Raw genomic sequence first — 21,064 nt, forward strand, 5'->3', positions numbered from 1 at the left:
TGCTGCCCCCCGCACAAAGTTGTGCCACATTCAAGACTCTCTCATAGTCCAAGGTGGTGGGCATGAGAAAGAGGTCTGATTCTTCAAGCTGGGCCACCAGGCCCCCCCTACCCTTTTCACATGACTCTTTGGGTGGAGTTTATCTGCTACTTCTGCATCAGACTGGGGATATAGGAGTCTCGGTAAGACTACTGATGAACGTGACTGCCAAGAGATACCGTGTGACTCTTTGCTCCCTTAGATCTTGCTGTCTTTCAGCCTGTATGTCCAGAAAGCAGGGCAGAGGTGTCCTCTGCTCCCAGACACACAGACTCCTCTGCTCTTCTCATACCTCCTCCCCAAGCTAGGGGCTTTCTAGTCTCAGAAAGTTTTCTTCATTCACTTTTGATCCCAGGGGACTCTTTTTCCATACTTGAATTCTCTTTCTCTTGTCTTTTTCCCAAATCAGGCTCAAGCATTTAAACATAAGCTAATGAGACTTTAAATTTAGAGATGTCCAAACTTTTGGCATCTCTGGGCCTCACTAGAAGAAGAAGAGTTGTCTTGGGCCATATGTTAAATACACAAACAAAACGGAAAAAAAATCTCATAATATTTTAAGTAAATTTACAATTTTGCCTTGGTCTGCATTCATAGCCATCCTGGGCCACATGCGGCCCACTGGCTGCGGGTAGGACACCCCTGCCTCTATCTGAATTACTGAAGCAGTTTCAGGGTGTGTGGTGATGGCAGAGGTAGATTCTAATGGGGGAAGGGAGAGAAAGAAAGAAAAACTAGGTTTCAGGCTGGGAAGAAGGAGGGGCCTACAAAGATGAAGAAGCTGAAGTGGGAGAAGGAGGAGATGACTAATGTGCTCGTTCCAGGAGGAGCTGAAGAGGAGCAGAAGGCTAATCAAGTAAAGGACTCAGAAACACGACATACAGGAATGTGGTCAAAAGACACAAAGTTCCAGTTTTAAGATAAGTGAGGGCTAGGAACATAATTTACAGCGTGGTGACTATGGCGAACACTGCTCCATGATATACACACACGATGTTAAGAGTAAACCCTAAGAGTTCTCATCACAAGAAGTTTTTCCTTTTATTGTATCTATATGAGACAATTAATGTTAAGTAAACCTATTGTGTAAATCAAAGCATCATGCTGCACACCTTAAACTTATACAGTGATGTATGTGAATTACTTGCTAGTAAAACTGGAAAGAAAGCAGAACATGGCAGTGTATTCAGGCAGTGTAATAAAGAGGAAAGAATGTGACTGTGGAGAAGGCCCACCTGGGTTCTAAGTCGACTCTTACAATTTATTGACTCTAAGGTCCTAAGAAAGTTAATAAACCTATTTGGGCCTCATCTTCCTTCTCTAAGACATGGCGATGGTGGCAGCCCATTTCCCCTTCCTCCCTACACTTCATTTCCTGGAGCCACATGATGATACCAAACAATTTAATAACCAATATGACGCCATCACTGACCAACACAGCAGATACAACCACCAGTTAGAACCGCTGCCAGCCATAAGCAGCCTGGGGGACAGCAGCTGAATGTGGGCTCTGCAGAATCGATATTTTCTTCTCCAGGAGCGAACACAGGGTGGGCTGGATAGAAAGTACAGATGGGTGAAATCCAGGAAGAACTCCCCCAACAAAACACACATAGTTTAGTAACTCACAGACGCATGTGACTAGTGCTTTTTAATTTACAAAGTACTTTCACAAATATTGCTTGAGTTACTGAAAATATTACCTGGAAAGCATAGGATTGAATGTTCTCAATCCACTTCAATTCAATGCATTTATAATATGCAAACAGCATTGATGCAAGTGAATGATGGGGTGAGAAACAATCCCTCCTCTAGGGAGCTTACATTGTGTAAGAGGATTAGACAAGATACCAGTGATTGCTGCTTGGTCTGGAATTTTTCTACATGATAGCTCAAAGGTGCATGAATGTTCAATGTCTGTTATGGTCAGTAATCAATTATGGGACTGGAATTAGGACCAGACCAGCCTCCACAGTCACGTGCTGTCCTGTTTATTTTGCTGCCTGTATGACTGCCATTTTCTGTTTCTGAGTCTCCACTTGAAACACCCACCGTGACAAGCCTTGTGCCCCTTCCCAGCTCCTCCTGGACCGAGAGCATCAGTCATCTGCTCACTCTCTCATTCTCAGCTTCTCCATCCTCGCCGGGCCCTCTTTCTTCCCAGACTAAGGATGTAACCAAATCTCTTTCACCCTTAGTTTCATTTCCTACATCCCTCCATCTCCCCCAAACACACACTAAAATCTACTTTCTGCCATCACCACACACCTGAATCTGCTTCAGTAACTCAGAAATCTTTAACTATCCCACCCTAATATTAGACATAACTTATAAGAACTAATGACCAGGCCCTGCATATATATTATCTCATTTACTCCTCAAACTAACCTCGTTAAGGTATTTAAATTTTTCATTTTTCCCAAATGAGGAAACTGAGGCTCAGAAAGGCTATATGACCATGACCTGCTCAGAATAACACGATCATCAACTAGCAGAGCTGCATTGGAATCAAGGTTGGACTTACTGCCAAGTTCAAGTATCTGCCACTCAGCCACAAGGCCATCATTCAGCTCCATTGACCCCTCTTTGCAGGGGCTCTCAGGAGACAAAACTGCAGACCCTATCAACAACAACAAAGCAGTCAAACCTGTTCTGTAGGGGAGGAGGGTGAGCCCTGAGGGCACACATCTACTGGGGGCCAGCCCTAGAACTCCTCTCCCTGCTTAGTCTAACTTTGTCAGAAAGGTTACTGAGCCTTGGTGACTGAAAGACTCCCCGAAGTCCACCAAACCAGAAATGAGGAAGGCCGGGGCGAGCAGGCTTCACTCAATCCACCTCTCCTTATCCTTCCCCCCTGTCTCCTCTCCTCCGGAGAACATTTTCCGTTCTGCAACTAATACAACTGAGTGGAGAGGGACTGGCTTGGCCAGAGGCAGACAGGATACCCGTTTCTAATTTTGGCTGTGCCAGTGTCCTGGGGTGGGACTTCCAGCACTCACTATGTCCCTGTGTGTGGCTCCCCAGGTGTGCAAAGACATTTTATTGAGAGGCATCTGCACATGGTGACATTGTTGTCACACGTAGTGACCTTCATAAATGGCTTTGGGAGAGTCATTTGGAAAAGGGAATAACTTGGAGTTGGTGTTGTTTTCTCCTCCTTTATTAGTTTCTGCTCTGAATTCCTATCGAAGTTGTGCAATTGCATGGAAATTTGCTCTGTGCTCCCACGTGATTCCCAAATGCAAACAAGCATTTGTTGTCACTGACCCCAGTGTTGTAATGTACCAGCCTGAGATCTGCTTGTGTAACCCAGCAGAGCTGTTTGTCCTTTGCCAATAGGGCAAATAGTGGGTGGCAGCAGGGATCCAAGCAGGCCCCTGAGGTGCTACAGCAGAGAAAGCACAGACACGGGAAACAGAGAATTAACATCAGCATCCAAAGCAGCTCCCAACTGTTGGTGAAACTACCAGAGGGAGACTGTTAAATCATGAAGTTCATTGCCATCCTTCTCCTTTGCTCCAGACTGTTACCAAGTTTAACCCAGGATTACCACTGGGAAGAAGTAGACTGCAATGATCAAGATGTATTTAAGGCTATGGACTTAGCTCTGAAGGAATATAACAGTGGAAGCAAAAGTGGCAACCAGTTTGTGTTGTACCGCATAACCGAAGTCAACAAGACGGTGAGTGAGCTGTGTTCAACCTTGAGGTCGTTTGGGATTTGTGCTGTCATTTGGAACCTGAGACAGACACACATATATATGTGTACACACACCAATCACTGAAGAATTGGTAATCAAAGGTGGGAGCTTACAGCATTTACAAAAGACCAATCCCACCTCTGGGCTAGGGTGGAGGGCAGGGTACCACTGGTCTTCGGCCCCTGAGGCTGGCTTCCTAGGTGATCAGAGGAAAGGTATCCTAGGGTGAAATGAAGGAAAGGTAGATGGAGTCCTTTGAAAGGGACTACACAGAGTGGGAGAGTCCTTGAACTCAGACCTAGCAAGATTTCCTGGGTGACCAGCCTCAGACTAAAATACAAAGACCTCCAGACCTCTAATGAGGAAGTGGTGACTAAGGGGGTGCATCTAACAAATACTATATAAATTTCCTTATACATAAAAATTTAAAGGGCCAAAATCCCCAAAGCAGAAAACAGAATGGTGGTTGGCAGGGGCGGTGGGGGGCGAAGTAGGGAGGTGCTGGTCACGGGGACAGACTTTCAGTCACAGGATGAATGACTGCCCCTGGGGGCCTGCCGTGCAGCGTGCTGGTTAGAGCTGATGATACTGTGTTGTGTTCCTGAGATTTGCCAAAAGGCTGGACCTTAAGCGTTCTCACCACACACACAAAACAGGTAATTATGTGAGGTGATGATGTGTTAATTAACTTATTTGTGTTAATCACTTCACAATGTATACGTGTATCAAATCATCTCATTTTACATCTTAAATATGTACGATTCATTTGTCAATGATGGCACAATAAAGCTCGGGTAATGAGGGGCGGTGAAGTACCTCAAAGAGGAGTCACAAGTGAGATTCACATGGTTCTGCTGCATTTGACAAAATATCTGCCAAAGAGTCCCTATTGCTGAGCACAAAAGGTAATAGTACTGTTCTAGTTGGTTTGGAATATTGTTTTTTTATCACTGGTCCATATACTCAGGTTGAAGATAAATCCCGTCAGGATGTGTGATTCCAAGAAGTACAAACTTTCAGACCAGGTTGGGCGGCCTCTGTGGGCAGTGTGGGCAAAGACTCAGCTGGGTGTGCAGGAGGGGGAAAGCTTGACAGTTGTCCCTTGAACCTTCTCCCAGGGATTCCATGGCCCAGTATATCCCTGTGTGGCTCTGGTCTGTTCTGGGACACCTTCCCTCCGATGGAGCCCAGCCTTGTACAGCCCAGTCCTGTGAGCTCCACTCCAGCTCCAGTTTCAGCTTCAGCTCCAATTCCGACACCAGCTTCCCAGTCCCAGATGAAGCAGCAAGGTCCTTTAGGTCTATCATGGAAATCTGCATTCTGATGAAAATGAGGAGGAATCAGATGAGGCAGAGGATAAGGACAATGATTCCAAAATGGAGAGACCTGTACATAGAAGAGACAGCCCAATTCCAAGTGTTAGCTAAAGCGATGGCAGCAACAGTGAAAGGTGTTCTGCTTCTTCCCTCTGTGTCATGGACCGCTGCCACCCTCATTAAAAACCAACAAGAACCAGATTCTCAAATTGAAAAGTCCAGCAAAGCCTAGCAAATCAGATAAGCAAGTAAAGAATGGTGAACGTGACAAAGCAGACCTAGGTGCACTGGTAGAGCTTCAGAAGGTTAATGACGCTGGAGAAAGAAACATTGGACAGCAGGTCGTGAACTCCATAGCGAAAACTGGACACTTTTATATCACAAATGCATTTGATTTTGACCTTTGTTGCTGGACGAATCAACAGTCCATAACTACAGAGTTCCCTGGAAACATCTGGAGCATCCTGAGGATACGTCACCTGGATGCATCAAAAGCTATTGTGGTTTTATGCTGCTATTTGTGATTTTTTTCTTTATATGAAAACACTCAGAATGGTGTAACTAAAGGGGAAAAAATAAAAATGAAGCAACCTTAAGCTTTATTTTTCCTTAAAGCCAATCATCATCTTTTGATAGAGAAAAGACTAACCCCTGACAGGCTTGGCTCAGTTGGTTCAGCGTTGTCCTGCAGGAAGAGAGATCACCAGTTGGATTTCTGGTCATTGCACATTCCTGGGCTGTGGGCCCAGTCCCCAGTTGGGGAGCTTGTGAGAGACAACCAATCAATTTTTCACGCACACATTGATGTTTCTCTCACTCGATTTCTCCCTATCTTCCCCTGTCTCTAAAAAAAAATAAAATCTTTTTTTTTTAATAAAGAAAGATTAAGCAATCCAGTCTCAGTAGACCACTCTTCTCTTCCAGGAAATCCCTGGGAAGAGTTAGGCTGGATAGCCTTGAAGACAAACAATGCAAATCCAACACAAGAAAACTTAAAGAATGTGCCTGGTTCATGTATCTCTGTCTGTGCTGGTTCATCCCACAGGACGGATACATTTCAACCCACTGCCTTATTACACAACTCATCTACTTATTATCACATACAGATATTCCAAAGTCGTTTAGGGTGTGACTTGGCAAGAATATAAGTATTTGTTCCCATGAGTGCTCTCTTTTGCAGCGCCCCTGCCATCCCAAGCCTAGTGCCACTCTCCACCAACTTTTTCCAACTCCTACTCATGGCACTCAGTGTTTTCCACCTTCTGTTCTCCTTCCAGGACACAGATGATGTGGGGACCAAATAAACACCCTGATTTTTTCTTTGGGTCTTTTTCCTGAAAGTTGAAGCCCAGGACTTGGCTGTGTCCATATAACGATCCTGGACCATGAAAAATCACCAAATAGGACCATATAACGTGCTGTCTAGACTTTGTCTATCAACCTGTTGAACTTTTAGACAAAAGTGTACGTGGAAACGTCCTGCGTCCAGCATTTGGGCTGTCATCACCATTCTGGTGCCTGTTTTACTGTTATTATATTAGGTAAATATGAAGTAAAGGCATTCCACAGGATCCTCATTTTTAAAAAGGAATTCTGGAGACTATTATGCCAAATAAAATAAGCCAGTTGGTGAAGGACAAGTACCAAGTGATATCACTTATAAGAGAATTCTAATGTACAACATAAACTAAATAACAAAATAGAAATAGAGACATGGAAACATGGAAGACATTGACAGCTACCAAGGAAGTGGGGACTGGGATACTGGTGGAAAAAAGGGAAGGGAGTAGCCAAAGAACATGTATGAATGACCAATGGACATGGAAAATGGTGTGGGGATGGACTGTGGAAGGGGAGGTGTGGACTGGGTAGAAGAGGGCTAAGAAGGAAAAATTGGGACAACTGCAATAGAATAACAAAAATTAAAAATAAAGGAATTCTGGTTCTGTTTTCTAAGCACAGTAGAAATTCTCAATTTGGATCTATTTACTAGTTGAGAGTTTCAGCTTTCTCAGATGCAGTGTATTATTTATTTTTACCATAAAATCTGGAATAAAAGATCTTTGCTTGTTTATATATGATCCTCTGAGAATCTTTTATATTTGGAAAATTAAAATCTTTCTTTGGGGCACATTGTTGTTTATTCTGCCATAACAGGTTACGAATTAACTTGTAGATTCAGCGGTTCAATACCTGTTTAGTCACTTGATTATATTCCAGAAGGATTTCTTGTATTGGTGAATATGAAGATGGTATGGAAGGGGGATATTTCTGTTCTTGATGTATCCTACTTTGAAACTAGAAATCTGTTTTGTGGCATGCAAAAGAAAGCAAATAAAAAACAAAACACACACTTTTAGTAGTTTGTTTAAATGGATTTCACTGTGTCTCTGTGATAGTTCACTTCAGTGGAAGAAAAAATTCAGCCATTTGATGTGATGAGATGAAAGAAAAACGCTCAGTGGGCATTTTTTCTTTTTCTGAAAATAAAACCAGGCCATTCTATTTATAAACCAGTGTAATCATGTGAGGCCTAGTGCCCTCAGCAACATTTAATGGTGTCGTTTTCATTGGCAAATGTGTTCTTTTCCTGTAAAATGTCCATAGAGTCACTCTTTACCTTGCTATGTATACCAGTACCACCTGTTGCTTCATTGAAATCTGAGACCTGGAAGGAACCTCAGAGATGACCTTGTTTGACTCCATCATCTCCCAGATGCAAATACTCTGAGGCAGGCAGACTGAGAGAGAGCTCTGCCCTGGGACTCAGGAGACCTGGGACCTGGGCTGGCTGGGCCTTTCCAAGGTGGGAGGCTGCCTAAACTATTGTGGCCCGTCAGCTGGGGCCTCTTTCCTCTCACCTGCAAAGTGAGGGACTGTACAACATCACCTCTCAGGTCCCTTGCTGCTGCAACAAACCAGGACCTTGCATGTGAAAGCTCATCTAACTCAGAACCTTTGAACTTTAAAAGTTTAACTTATTCTTTCATGGTATGCTAGAAAAAATAGAAAACAAAACAAAGCAAATAAAAATATTAAAATTATCATAACTAATCCCAATATTCAGAGATAACTGTTAACATTTTTTTTCAAAAATAAAAAAGTCCTCGATTTTTTCTCATTGAAAAATTAATATATTTTTGTTTGCAAAAAATACACAATTGAGGAATGTTTGTAATAAGAAGAGAGTGAGAAATAAACATTTTAACAGCTTTGCTGCATAACTTCCAGACTTTTAAAATTATATATGTACATATAAATTGGTTTCTACAAAAATAGGCTAATACTAAGGATACTACTTTGTGATTTAAAAAATATATATTTATAAATATATTATGAATATCATTCTGAGTATTTATAACTTTCAGTAGTTTTAATAATGTTTTGGTCTTATTAAATTACATCATATCAACTATATATAAATATGCCAGTTGCCACTCAAATAGTTGGTGGATGCACAGTTGGATGAAGCCTGTGTATCTTTTGTTGCTTTTTTTCAGGATGATGAGGAAACATTCTATTCCATCAAGTACCAAATCAAGGAAGGAGACTGTCCTGTTCAAAGTGGCAAATCCTGGCAGGATTGTGACTACAAGGAAGCCGAGCAGGCTGTAAGTGGGATGCTCCAGAGCCTCCAGGTTTCTCTGTCGGCACTGCCAGATTATTTCACCAGTGCTGGGGATGATAAGTATTGTGAGCCTGTTTGTGTGGGGTGCACATAAACCCTCAAATGTTTAGAAAAGACAAATGCTCGATGTCTGCGTTCTTGCCTAGACAGAAAGGGCATGACAGGCCAGCCATTAAATGTGGAGAAGGACCTCCATGAGGAGGGGACTCTAACGACCAATTGGGACCCACGGGCCAGGTCCCAGAGAGTGAACTAATTGATATTTGGGCTGAGATCAAAGGCTTGTAGGGGATAGCATGGGTGCTTAGTTTGCACAGACCTGAGTTTGCATCCTGCTCTGCCTCCAACTGGCTGACCACTCTGAACCCATGGGCTCCCTTGTAAAGTGGAGGTAAAATTGACCTCACCTGTTTGTTGGAGGCTGCAAGGAGATCCACTATGAAATGGCCTTATTTTAATAACAATGGCATCTTTTCCAAGTAACATATGTGTGTCACACCACAGCTGGGTGTTTGGCCTTAAGTGAGGGAGGCTGCACACAGTTTCTGCCAGGAAGCAAGCCACTCTTTCCATGGTGCATGGACTCACCTCTTTAATGGCAAAAGACCTGCACCCTTTGTGCACTTGAATGTTGAACCTGAAAAGTAAGTTAAGAGGAGAGTAGAGCTGGCTGGTTCTAGGGCATTGTATTCATCTTGGTGGAAGAGAAGTATCTCCAGACCTCCAAATATAAAGCTGCCTAAAAACCAAGTCTATATTGCCTTTCCTCCTGATGCCTTCTGAATATCAGTGGCTTGTAAATAATAATGATCAGGATGCAAACACATTCATTCTTGTGTCTCCAAAGTCTGTTAGAAAAAAATCTTGACAAGTGTTAGGTAAAGGAAAGCCATACTGAGCAACAGTACTAGGTGAATTTCTCCATTGAAAAATTAACAGAAATGGTCTCTCTCTCCCTCTTTTTTCTCTTTTTAGGCCACAGGAGAATGCACTGCAATTGTGGGGGAAAGAGCAAGTAATCTCTCCGTAGCCACCCAGACCTGCCAGATTACTCCAGGTAGCTGACATATCAGGTGGCCTTGCCCTGGGGGAATGAACCATTTCCCTGTGAGGCCACAAGCATAACCTAGACAAAGCCCCTTTCCAAGGGAGCAGAGTGGCTGCAGCAATGCCATTTGCAGCCTTGGTGGGGGTGTAGGAGCTGGAGGTGGGAGAGTCCTGAGTTCAGGGCCAGGCTCCTGCCAATCATCTCCTCAGCACTAACCCAACCCTCTTCCTGGACAGCAGCACTGTATTAGGCCTGTGCAAGAGCCCTGGGAAGGGGCTAGAAAACATACCACTTGCCATCCATTGTAGGCAGCATGCTACAGTGAGAAGAACCAGGCTTTGAGGTCCAATCTGGCCTGAAATCTTTCAAAAGCTCTTAACCTTTCCAGTTTCCCTTCTCCTTATCTATGAAAGGGGATTGCTACAGGAGATGCTTGTACACTGAACTAGAGGATAGGCCTGCAGGTACAATCGTAATAATGCAGTAAGGATGATCAGAATAAGAGTAACAATATCTGATGTTTACTGAGCACTTATTGCCAGTCACAGTTCTAATCACTTCATATGCTGACTTATCTAATTCTCACCAAAGTTTTATGAAGCAAGTGTAAATATTCTCATTTTACAGATGAGGAAACTCAGGCCCAAAATGGTAAAGTATCTCGCCCAAGATCCCACAGCTAGCACTTAGCAGAGTTGGTACATAGACCCTGTAGGGTGGTGGCGCAGAACCTAGGTGCAGAAGAATGGGCACATCTAGGTAATGCCAATCACAAAGCAAACTGAGAACTAGCTTCCTGCAAGAGAGGGTTTCAGCATATGAGGCTCCCGAACAGCGTCATCAGCGTCGCTCTTGACTGTCGGTGGAGGGGCAGTTATTCTGTCCTGGCTTCGTCATCCATGTGCAACCCACAAAACTATATCCCCTGAGCTTCAGTTCTTGCAAGAAGCGGCATTCAGAGAAATACAGTCCAAATAGAAAAGACATCACAAGCAAATGAACAATTTTGGGAGTAGCTTTTTGTTACTCAATAGAAGACCTCTAGCTCATAAGCAAATTTTCACATTATCCAGAGCACAGCCCTTCTGTACTATGGTGGAAAAAGCTCTTTGCCAAACTTCTAGGTCCACAATTACTACTAGGTCCACAATTACTCTTAGATCCACAATTCCTTATCTAAAACCTTTTTGGGTGAGTATATTTTGATTTCAAATTTAAAATCTTTATTTTAATTTTTAAAAATTCCCCTGGAAATGTTGTGTCATTCCGTCACCCAGAAAAACTGTGTCTGCATCAGTCCCTACTGTATTCACCCTCAAAAGGTGGCTCCATCACTTCTCTGACCCCAGTCAGAGCTGCCCTTGAGGTCAACAACCAGCCTCTCTTCTCCTCTCCATCTTCCTTTCACCTCCTGTGACCATCAGTCTTTTGTTCTTCCGTTAGGAATTCTCTCACCTTTCCCATGCAATTCCCTTCCAGTTATTTAACTTTGCCTACTAACCTGATGCAGCATAGCTTCTGCAAGGGGGCAGTGAGGAAAGCTGACATGTGGAGTGAAAGCCAGGACGCAGTGGCAGGGGGCGCTGTGTGGACCTGCTCACAACTGAGGGGCACTGCTGTAGAACGCTGCTGGCCTCCTGATTCTCTCTGGCTGGAACACACTCAGGCCGCCATAGTTGCCAGGTGAAGGAGCTCAGGATGCCCTCACGATTTTCGCCTCTCTATAGCTTGTGCCTCTACTGACCAGTGGGTTAGAGCTATCTGTTATAAACATGACTTGGTAACTTAATACAAACTCAGTCCTGTTTTAATATTTATTATTTTATTTAAAAACCCTGCAGTGGCACCCCACTCTTACTGCAGACCATTCATTCTTCATTCACATCAGTGGTTCTATGTATACCCTGAGATTATGTGGAGAACATTGTGAGTACCCACATTTCCCTGGAGAGGGCGCCATGGCTTTCATCAGGTCCCCCAAGGAGCCCATGACCCTTGGAACAGGGTGTAACCCCTGGCCTCCAGAGTGAGGCCCAGGCTCAGCAGCAGAGGACTCTCTCTACCAACTGTTCACCCCTCAGTCACCACTCCCTGCTTTCTGCTTTAAGCTCTGGTAAAATGCTTAGACACCCCGTCCCACACGGCTGCCCCTGACCCGTGCTGCTTTCTTGGCAGCCATTTGTACCTTGTTCTCAGGCATCACCCCTCATGTTGCCCAGCTGGCCTTGTCTGCTTTTCACCCTTCTTGGCTCAGGCCCTTTTCTCCTGAGGAAAGTCTGTCCTGAATTCACTGTGGGCCCCTGTCTTCCCAAGCTCTTGCCGAATTATAATGAAATATCCATCTACAGTTCTGTCTTTCCCACGCGACTTTGCCCAACTCCTTCACCACAGTGACAATTACTAACCCATTTACGTGTCCGTGTAGTCTAGCTCAGCACCTGGCACATGACAGCAGGTGCAAAACATGGACGTGGACATGGTTGTTGAATTGAATTGACACAAAACATGTCACACCCTGGATCAGGCTTCAAGGAGCCTTTAACACTGAAAAGTAAATAATAATACATGGGTAAAGGTTTACATTTTTATAAGTTGATAAATTCATGTATTACTTCTATAATTTCAAATGACTTCTATTTTTATTTTATTTTATTTATTTATTTTTAGAGAGAGGGGTAAGGAGGGAGAAAGAGAGGGAGACATCAATGTGTGGTTGCCTCTCACATGCCCCTTGCTGGGGACCTGAGCAGCAACCTAGGCATGTACCCTGACTGGGAATTGAACTGGTGACCCTTTGATTCATAGGCTGGTGCTCAGTCCAGTGAGCCACACCAGCCAGGGCTACAATGACTTTAAATACATGTAAAACAATTACGCACAGTAGTATGCATGTAAGATGTTCCTAAGTCAATGATAGGTTTTTCCTCTGACTGAGTGAAAAGTAAGCTTATGTTCTCATTTTCTAATGTATACTAGAATTCATTAGAAAGTTTGTTTAGCCCTGGTTGGTGCAGGTCAGTGGATTGAACACTCGTCTGGGACCTAAGTGTTGTTGGTTCGATTCCCAGTCAGGGCACATGCCTGGGTTGCAGGTCAGGTCCCCAGCTGGGGTTGCATGAGAGGCAATCACACAATGTTTCTCTCCCTCTTTTTCTCCCTCCCTTGCCCTCTGTCTAAAAAAAAAAAGGAAAAAAAAGCACAAAGAAAGTTTGTTTACTAGGGCCATTGAAGTTATCTTACTTAGTTAGGGTAACGTGTCTGAATGCAGATTTTGCTCATTAACGCTGCCCTTTGGCTGTTCTTTCTTTGTGTAGCCAGGGGCCCTGTGGTGACATCGCAGTATGACTGCCTTGGCTGTGTGCACCCCATCTCAGCTGCCAGCCCTGACTTGGAGACCATTCTGAGACATGCCATTCAACATTTTAACAACCAAACTGACCGTTCCCACCTCTTTGCCCTGAAAGAAGTAAAACGGGCACACAGACAGGTTTGTTATTTCAGTTTTTATTTTGCAAAGAATTGTTAAAATTTGTTGGAAATTTATGCTTAAAGTTTCATTACCTAAAATATACCATTGGTCAAAAGAAAACCTAAGATTCCATGACTGGTAGTGAGGGAACAGAGAAGGCAAAAAAAGTCTCTATATAGTCAAAGTCTCTATATAGAAAGTTTCTCTAAATTAAAGTGATTCAGATACTGTAATAGGAAAAGGGGAAAAGTTGGGCTAAGGAGACCCCTTGCTCTGAGATTGTTTTTAATAAAGGAGTAGTTAGCACTACATGTTCTTCTTAGAGATGGGGAAATGAAAAGGTCTTTCTGGCCCTAGAGGATTCTTTTTTTAAAATTAATTAATTAATTAATTAATTAATTATTTCCTCATCCTTGGACATTCTTATTGATGGTAGTGAGAGGGGAGAGATGGGAGTGAAAGGGAGAGGGCCAGAAACATCAATGTGAGAGAGAAATATCAATTAGTTGCCTCTCCCACACCCCCCAACAGGGAACTGAACCCACAACCTAGGTATGTGCTCTGACCGGGAACCAAACCGTGAGGTTTCAGTTTGCAGGACCATGCCCAACAAACTCAACAACACACCCACCAAGATGGCCTTAAGATTTTAAGAAAACTACACCATCACCTAGCTATATGAGTCAAACATGGCTCCAAAATATTAAATGGTACCCAAAAAGGGTGGCACAGATTCCTGAGTACCCTTTAAAGTATAGTTTTCATATTATCAGGGGGGAAAACCAAATACTTGTAAATCTGGTTTTCGTTGACTCTGTTCACTAAGTTTTTCTGGATCCCTTGTATTTCAGTGTATGATTATGAGGGACTCACTTTGGTCAGTAACATTTCCAGCTTTTAATAGAACTTCCAACCTGCCTTCATGCAAGACACAGGTTCTACTCAAATATATATATATCCAGCTATCTGGGTAGGACTAGGCCAGGATCAAGCAGAAGAGAACTTATTGCCTGACAATCTAGGAACATGAGAACCTACCAGTAAATTCCACTGACACTCCAAAGTTTTCTTTAGCCATCTGGAAGAGCATTATTAGTATTTCACAAAATTCAATAGGACATTATTTTTCTGTTACCTAGCATGGAAAATATTGCTAGGACTTATTTAAAGAAATACAGTCCTCTCGCTATATATCGTTTTCCATTTTCAGATGTGGAGTTGTGTCTGTGTGTGTGTGAGCATGTGTTTTGAAGGGTTTGAGAGTTTTCAAGTGCTTAGTATTTATTCAGTCATGATTTTTGCCTATTAATAATAATTTATACTTTTGTGTACTTGTGATATGCTCAGCAGTATTCTAAGCTCCTCATAACACTGTGAATAATGTTTAAAGTGCCCTTTAACTATTCCATTCAAAATTGTTTCAGGTGGTGGCTGGATGGAAGTATGAAGTTACTTACTCAATTGAGCAAACTAATTGTTCCAAGGAGAATTTTCTATTCTTAACTCCAGAATGCAAGGTCCTTCTCAATGGTGTAAGTAGGCCAAAATCTAATCATAAAGTTATTAGCATTTGGTGTTCAGTATTTTTACAGGACTGGGAATACTCAGCCATATAGGAAGGCTTGGTCACTAAAATTTCACGTGACACTCATGAGTTCACAGTCACATTCACCTCGTCAATGGTAAAAAATCCATACATCCTGCAAAAAGCACACACAGATACAACCAGGGCCTGAGACAAAATGACGCCACGCCAAGTTTGTCTGTTCATGTGCTCACACTTTCCTGTCGCCCTCTCTTCCCCCTGTGCCCAACATCCTTCAGGTCCTCCTGAGCTCTACGCAGGATAATCCCTCACTTCAGAATTTGTTTTCTTCCCTTCCCTTCTCCCCTCCTTCACCTTTAGTGAACACATCCTGAACCTCTATCACTTTTCAGAATTATATCTTGTTATCAGATCTGAAATTACATTAAAAGAGTAGTTAGTGCCTGTCCAGATGACTAAGGCATGATGACCTTCCCAGGGATATTTGCATTTTAGAAGAAGGCTGTGCTTCAAGCAAGGGATCGCTGCAAGCCTTGCAGTCTATTATTCTACTTCTAAAGTTTGATTATATGGGAAGAAAATGAGAAATCCAGACAGTAAGATATTCATTTCAGCATTATTACTAATAGAAAAATATTGGAAATAACTTTTTTGAACATTCGGGTCTGTTTAAATAAATTACAGTGTATAGATACAGTAGAACATGTGCAGCCATTAAAATTATGTTTACAGATTTTTAGTGACTTAGTAAAATGGTTATAGTATGTTAAGTAAAACACACAAAAAATAGAATTCAACACTATACATACAGATTCATTCAAATATATGACATAAATGTAAATACTAAAAGTGATGCAAGAGGCATTTGAGATCTTGCTCCCCAACAACCATTTTTAGTTTGGCTCAAATAAACTCATAAAAAAATTTTTTAAGTGATGGAAAAAACATGCCAAAATATGAAACATAGTTAACTTTCAGTTGCAAGTATGGGTGCCTTTTTTTGACCCTTTGTACTTTTTGGGACTCATCATTTAATACTTTCCAATGTTTCTAATCAAGCATGTGTGTGTTTCGTAACTGGGGAAAAAACTTAAAAGGATACTGTTAAGAGAGTGAAAAGACAACCTAGAGAGTGGGAGAAATTATTTACATCATATATATGATAAGGATTTAATATACAGAATATATAAAGAACCCCTACAAGGCAACAACTAAAGGCCAATCAACCTAATTTTCAGATGGGTGAAGGACTTAAACATAAAAATTTCTCTAAAGGAGATATACAGCTCTGGCCGGGTGGCTACTTGGTTGGAGCATCATCCCATACACCAAAAGGCTGTGGGTTCAATCCCAGTTTAGGGCACAAACCTAGGTTGCAAATTTGATCCCTGGTTGTGGCATGTAGAGGAGGCAACAGATCAATGTTTCTTTCTCACATTGATGTTTCTCTCTGCTGCTGTCTCTTTCTCTCTGTCTCTCCCTCCTTCTCTCTCTAAAATCAATTAACAATATCCTTGGATGAGGATTTAAAAAATTAAGAAATTTTAATAAAAAATAACCAAATCTCCAATAAGCACATGAAGAGATGTTCAACATGGTTAGCTATCAGGAGAGTGTAGATACACACCATAATGGGATGCCATCTCACACCTAAAAGATGACTGTAATTTTTTTAATTCGAAAATAATTAGTGTTGGTGAGGATGTGGAAAAATTGAAACTTTTTTCATTGCTGATGAGAATGTAAAATGGTGCAGCAACTGTGGAAAACAGTTTGGTAGTTTTTCATAAAGTTAAACATAGAATTGCCATATGACCCAGCAATTGCACTTTAGGTATATATCCAAAAGAATTCAAAACAAGGATTCAAACAGATACAATGTGCCATTACTCACTGCAGCATTATTCACAATAGCCGAAAGTGGAAGCAACCCGAATGTCCATGGACAGATGAATGGAAAAACAAAATGTGACATATATGTAAAACAATGAAATATTCTTTAGCCATAGAGAGAAATGAAATTTTGACTCATGCTATAATGTAGATGAGCCTTGAAAACATTATTGCTAAATGAAAACATTATGCTAAGTGAAAAAAGATGAATATTCTATGATTCCACTTGTATGAAATATCTGACATATACAAATGCATAGAAATAAAGTAGATTAGAGTTTACCAAGGACTGGGATTAAGGAAAATGGGAATTTGTTGCTTACTGGGTGCAGAATTTATGTTTGGGGTGATGAAAACTATTGGGTATAGATAGTGGTGATGGCTGCATTGTAATTAACGTCACCAAATTCTACACTTAAAAATGTTTAAAACAGCAAATTTTATGTTACATGTATTTTACCGTAATAAAAAAACAGTAAACAGAAGAGAGGGAAACTTGCTAAGAAATGTATGCTCTAGTTACTATTTCTCTTGTTTAGTTTGAGTCAAGTCTGGCCTTTTAAGCATCTATCAACACCTTCTGGTGTTTGTTTTTCAGTTATTTGAGATCATGTCGGCTCAAATATTATGTAATTTGAATCTTTCTGCATGTATTTTGTAAGGCCTCAACTTACTGGTTTTCTCTTTGCAACACAGAGAGATTCAAGGGCTGGTTGCAGTCACAAAGCCAATCAGGTTTTGGGTATCACTTCTCTGAGCTTCCACTTCCTCATTTGGGAACCAGGGAGGAATAACAGCACCTATCTCACAGCTGTGGTTACAATAATGAAAGGACATAAAATGGGAGCGAACTGTTGTGCCTACAGTTGGTACGACTGAAGGCCTTGCTCTTCAGTGCTTGGTCCCTGAACCAGCAGCATCAGCATCACCAGGGAGCTTGTTAGAACAGCAGAGTCTTGAATTCCACCCAGGCCTACTGGAACTACATATTAACAAGATTCTCAGGGGATTCATTTGCACTTTAAGGTTGAAGAAGCACGGATTCAAGAGGTCTCATAAGCAGTTCTCAGGCCAGGCTGCATATTAGAATCACTTTGCCAGCTTTAAAATAACTATTCCTAGGCCCTTCCCCAGGCAGTGTGACTTAATTGGTCAGGGGTGGGTTTCTGGAGTCAGAATAAAAGCTTCTGTGACTCAACTATGCTGACAGAATTGAGAACCTCAGGGCTACTTCTAGCATCCTTCTCCCCATCCAAAATTAAGATATTATAAGTGTGGCATTTCTTGTATCTTTAACAGCTATGACACATTTTATATATATATTAAAAATATACATATATATAAAATATATGTGTGTGTGTGTATATATATATATACATACTCCCTTATCGGAAATAAAAATTAATAGAAAACATCAAGGCAATGCAGAAACTTGGAAAAAATGATATGGAACCACATACTCAAATACCCAAAGATATCTTAGTGTATTTCCCTTATCTTTTTGTTTGGATGTGTAGTGGGGGCAGGGGTGGGAGGCAGAATATAGACAATTTTTGGTGATTTTTTTCCTGTTAATAGTTGTAATTATTTCACATGCTACATTTTCACCTAAGAATTTTCCTATGTCATTAAAACTCCTGGTAAACTTTCTCCTAAATAACTATATAATATCCTATTAAAGATAATACAGATTGTTTTTTGAATAACTATAGTTAGACATTTGGGTTGTTTCCATTTTTTATTATAATAACAACTCATCTAACATTCTTGAGAATAAAGCTATTCTGTATTTGGTATATTTTCCTGTCTTCATACATTTGTTAGAAATTTATGAGTTGAATTTATGAATTGTTTTCTATATCCTGTGCCCATTTCTTTTTGGGATAAATCTTAATGATTTGGAAAAGTGTATCTGGTTATTAAAGGTATCAGTGTTTTATCATATTTTTCTCAGTTGTTTATTTTTTAGTTTTCATTGTGGTATTTCTGACTCACAAATAGACTTTGCTTATAGGTGGCCAAATCTACCAATATTCTCCTTTTGAATTCTTCTGCCATTTGCTCTGCATTCATCTTTCCCCCTCTAGTTTGTCTAGAGTCAGTATTTTTAAACATAACTCATGAAACTATCTGGAATTATTTTTAATGTATCTTGTGAGGTCTCTAAATTGAGTTTTGTTTCAAGAGGATAACCAGGTATTTCAACATTCTTCTCTCATACATAAATTTGTGACAACATTTATCCCATAATAGTTTCTCATGAAAAGCCTGTCCTCTATATCACCGTGTTTTAACAGCCATAGCTTCATAGTAGGTTTAAATATGTGATTTACTATTCTAGTGTTTATATCTTCAAAAACCAGCCTTAGAATAAGTTTGTAAGAAAAACTTACATTGTCACGTAGATTAGAATCGCATTACATTTCTAAATTAATTTGAGGAAAATTGGCATATATACTATATTTAGTCTTTTCAGTCAAGAACTTGGTATACAGCTCTACTTAATCAAGTTTTATTTTAAATTTCTAAAGGTGGGGTGATTTTATATATATATATATATTATTGCTCACTAACATTATTTCTAGTTTTGGGGGGTATGTGTATTGATTTTTGGTTATTTATTTTTGGTTATTTTGGTTCCCTTTAATTCGTAAGGGAATTAAATCTTATGATTTTTTAATTTTATTCTTTTTTTTTTATTGTTATTCAATTACAGTTGTATGCCTTTTCTCCCCATCCCTCCACCCCACCCCAGGTGAATCCACCTCCCTCCCCCCTCTCCACCCTCCCCCTTGGTTTTGTCCATTGTGTCCTTTATAGTAGTTCCTGTAATCCCCTCTTCCCACTGTCCCCGACCCCACCCCCCAACCCCGCCCTGGCTATTGTTAGATTGTTCTTAACTTCAATGTCTCTGGTTATATTTTGTTTGCTTTTTTCTTCTATTGCTTATGTTCCAGTTAAAGGTGAGATCATATGGTATTTGTCCCTCACTTCCTGGCTTATTTCACTTAGCATAATGCTCTCCAGTTTCATCCATGCTGTTGCAAAGGGTATAAGCTCCTTCTTTCTCTCTGCTGCATAGAATTCCATTGTGTAAATATACCATAGTTTTTGGATCCACTCGTTTGCTGATGGGCACTTCGGTTGCTTCCAGTACTTGGCTATTGTAAATTGTGCTGCTATGAACATTGGGGTGCACAGATTCTTTTGGATTGGTGTTTCAGTGTTCTTAGGGTATAATCCCAGCAGCGGAATTACTGGGTCAAAGGGCAGTTCCATTTTTAGTTTTCTGAGGAAATTCCATATTGTTTTCCACAGTGGCCTCACCAGTCTGCATTCCCACCAACAGTGCACGAGGGTTCCCTTTTCTCCACATCCTCTCCAACATTTGTTTGTGGATTTGTTTATGTTGGCCATTCTGACTGGTGTGAGATGATACCTCATTGTGGTTTTAATTTGCATCTCTCTGATTTTATTCTCTTTTAAATGTTATTTTGTATATAAATATATCAATTTTGATACATTCACCTTATATTCAGCAAGTGAACTCTCTGGTTAACTCTAACAGCTTTGCATTGACTCTTTTGCTTGTTCTAAACTAAAAAGATAGTATTTCATCTCCTCTGTTCCAGCACTTATTTTTTGTTCTGTGTCCCAATGAATTCATCCAAATGCCCAGAGATATTTCACACAAATTTATGTTTTATTCCTGATTTTATTGGGAAAGCCTCTAGAGCTTTGTTATTATTAATATTTGCTGTGGGTTCCAGGTAGACATTCATGTCGTCTTAAAAAGCATCCTTACATTCCTGCTTTTAAAGAGGTTTTTTGTTCTTTGTTCTTTGTTTTTAAATAAGAATTGTGTGTTACAAACTCCTAGATACAGAGAATAGACTGACTGCTGTTAGAGGGGAGGTGGATTAGGGGGCTGGGTGAGAGATGAAGGGATTAAGCAGAAAAACAGACAAAAACTCAGACACAGACAACAGTATGGTGATTACCAGACGGAAAAGGGGGTGGGAGGAGGTAGAAGAAGGTAAAGGGGGGATAAATGGTGACAGAAGGAAACTTGACTTTGGGTGGTGAACACAATACAGTGTACAGATGATGTGTTATAGAATTGTATGCTTGAAACCTATATAATTTTATTAACCAATGTCATCCAAATACACTCAAAAAATTTTAAAGAGAAAAAAATCGGCATAAGAATGTAATAAATCCTTTGGATATGTATCAAAATACCATGTTATATATTTTTAATTTAATCTGTTATGTTTTGACAACTTTCCTAATAGTAATCTCTAGAATCTTAAACCCTGTTTGTTTAGTGTTAATTATTTCTTAAATACGCATTTGCATTTTATTTCTTCTAGTGTATTTAAGAATTCTACATCTATATTTATAAGTAAAAATGGTTTGACAGTT

General features: G+C 40.7%; 1 protein-coding gene across 3 annotated transcripts in view; it reads left to right on the forward strand.

The window, feature by feature from the left end:
• Positions 1–3,339: 3,339 nt before the first annotated feature.
• Positions 3,340–21,064, forward strand: part of LOC112305173 (kininogen-2) — a 36,651-nt gene continuing 18,926 nt past the window's right edge. Inside the window, exons 1-5 of one of the 3 annotated variants that reach the window (XM_045199110.3) lie at positions 3,340–3,721; positions 8,556–8,666; positions 9,659–9,740; positions 13,046–13,218; positions 14,625–14,732. In XM_045199110.3, the coding sequence (XP_045055045.2) occupies positions 3,527–3,721; positions 8,556–8,666; positions 9,659–9,740; positions 13,046–13,218; positions 14,625–14,732 (669 nt within the window). In that variant the 5' untranslated portion in view covers positions 3,340–3,526. The remainder of the gene's footprint in view (positions 3,722–8,555; positions 8,667–9,658; positions 9,741–13,045; positions 13,219–14,624; positions 14,733–21,064) is intronic. The other 2 variants (XM_053918199.2, XM_024560883.4) reach the window with 2 other exon arrangements.

This window comes from Desmodus rotundus, chromosome 2 (genome assembly GCF_022682495.2).
Source record: "Desmodus rotundus isolate HL8 chromosome 2, HLdesRot8A.1, whole genome shotgun sequence".
Lineage (NCBI taxonomy): Eukaryota > Metazoa > Chordata > Mammalia > Chiroptera > Phyllostomidae > Desmodus > Desmodus rotundus.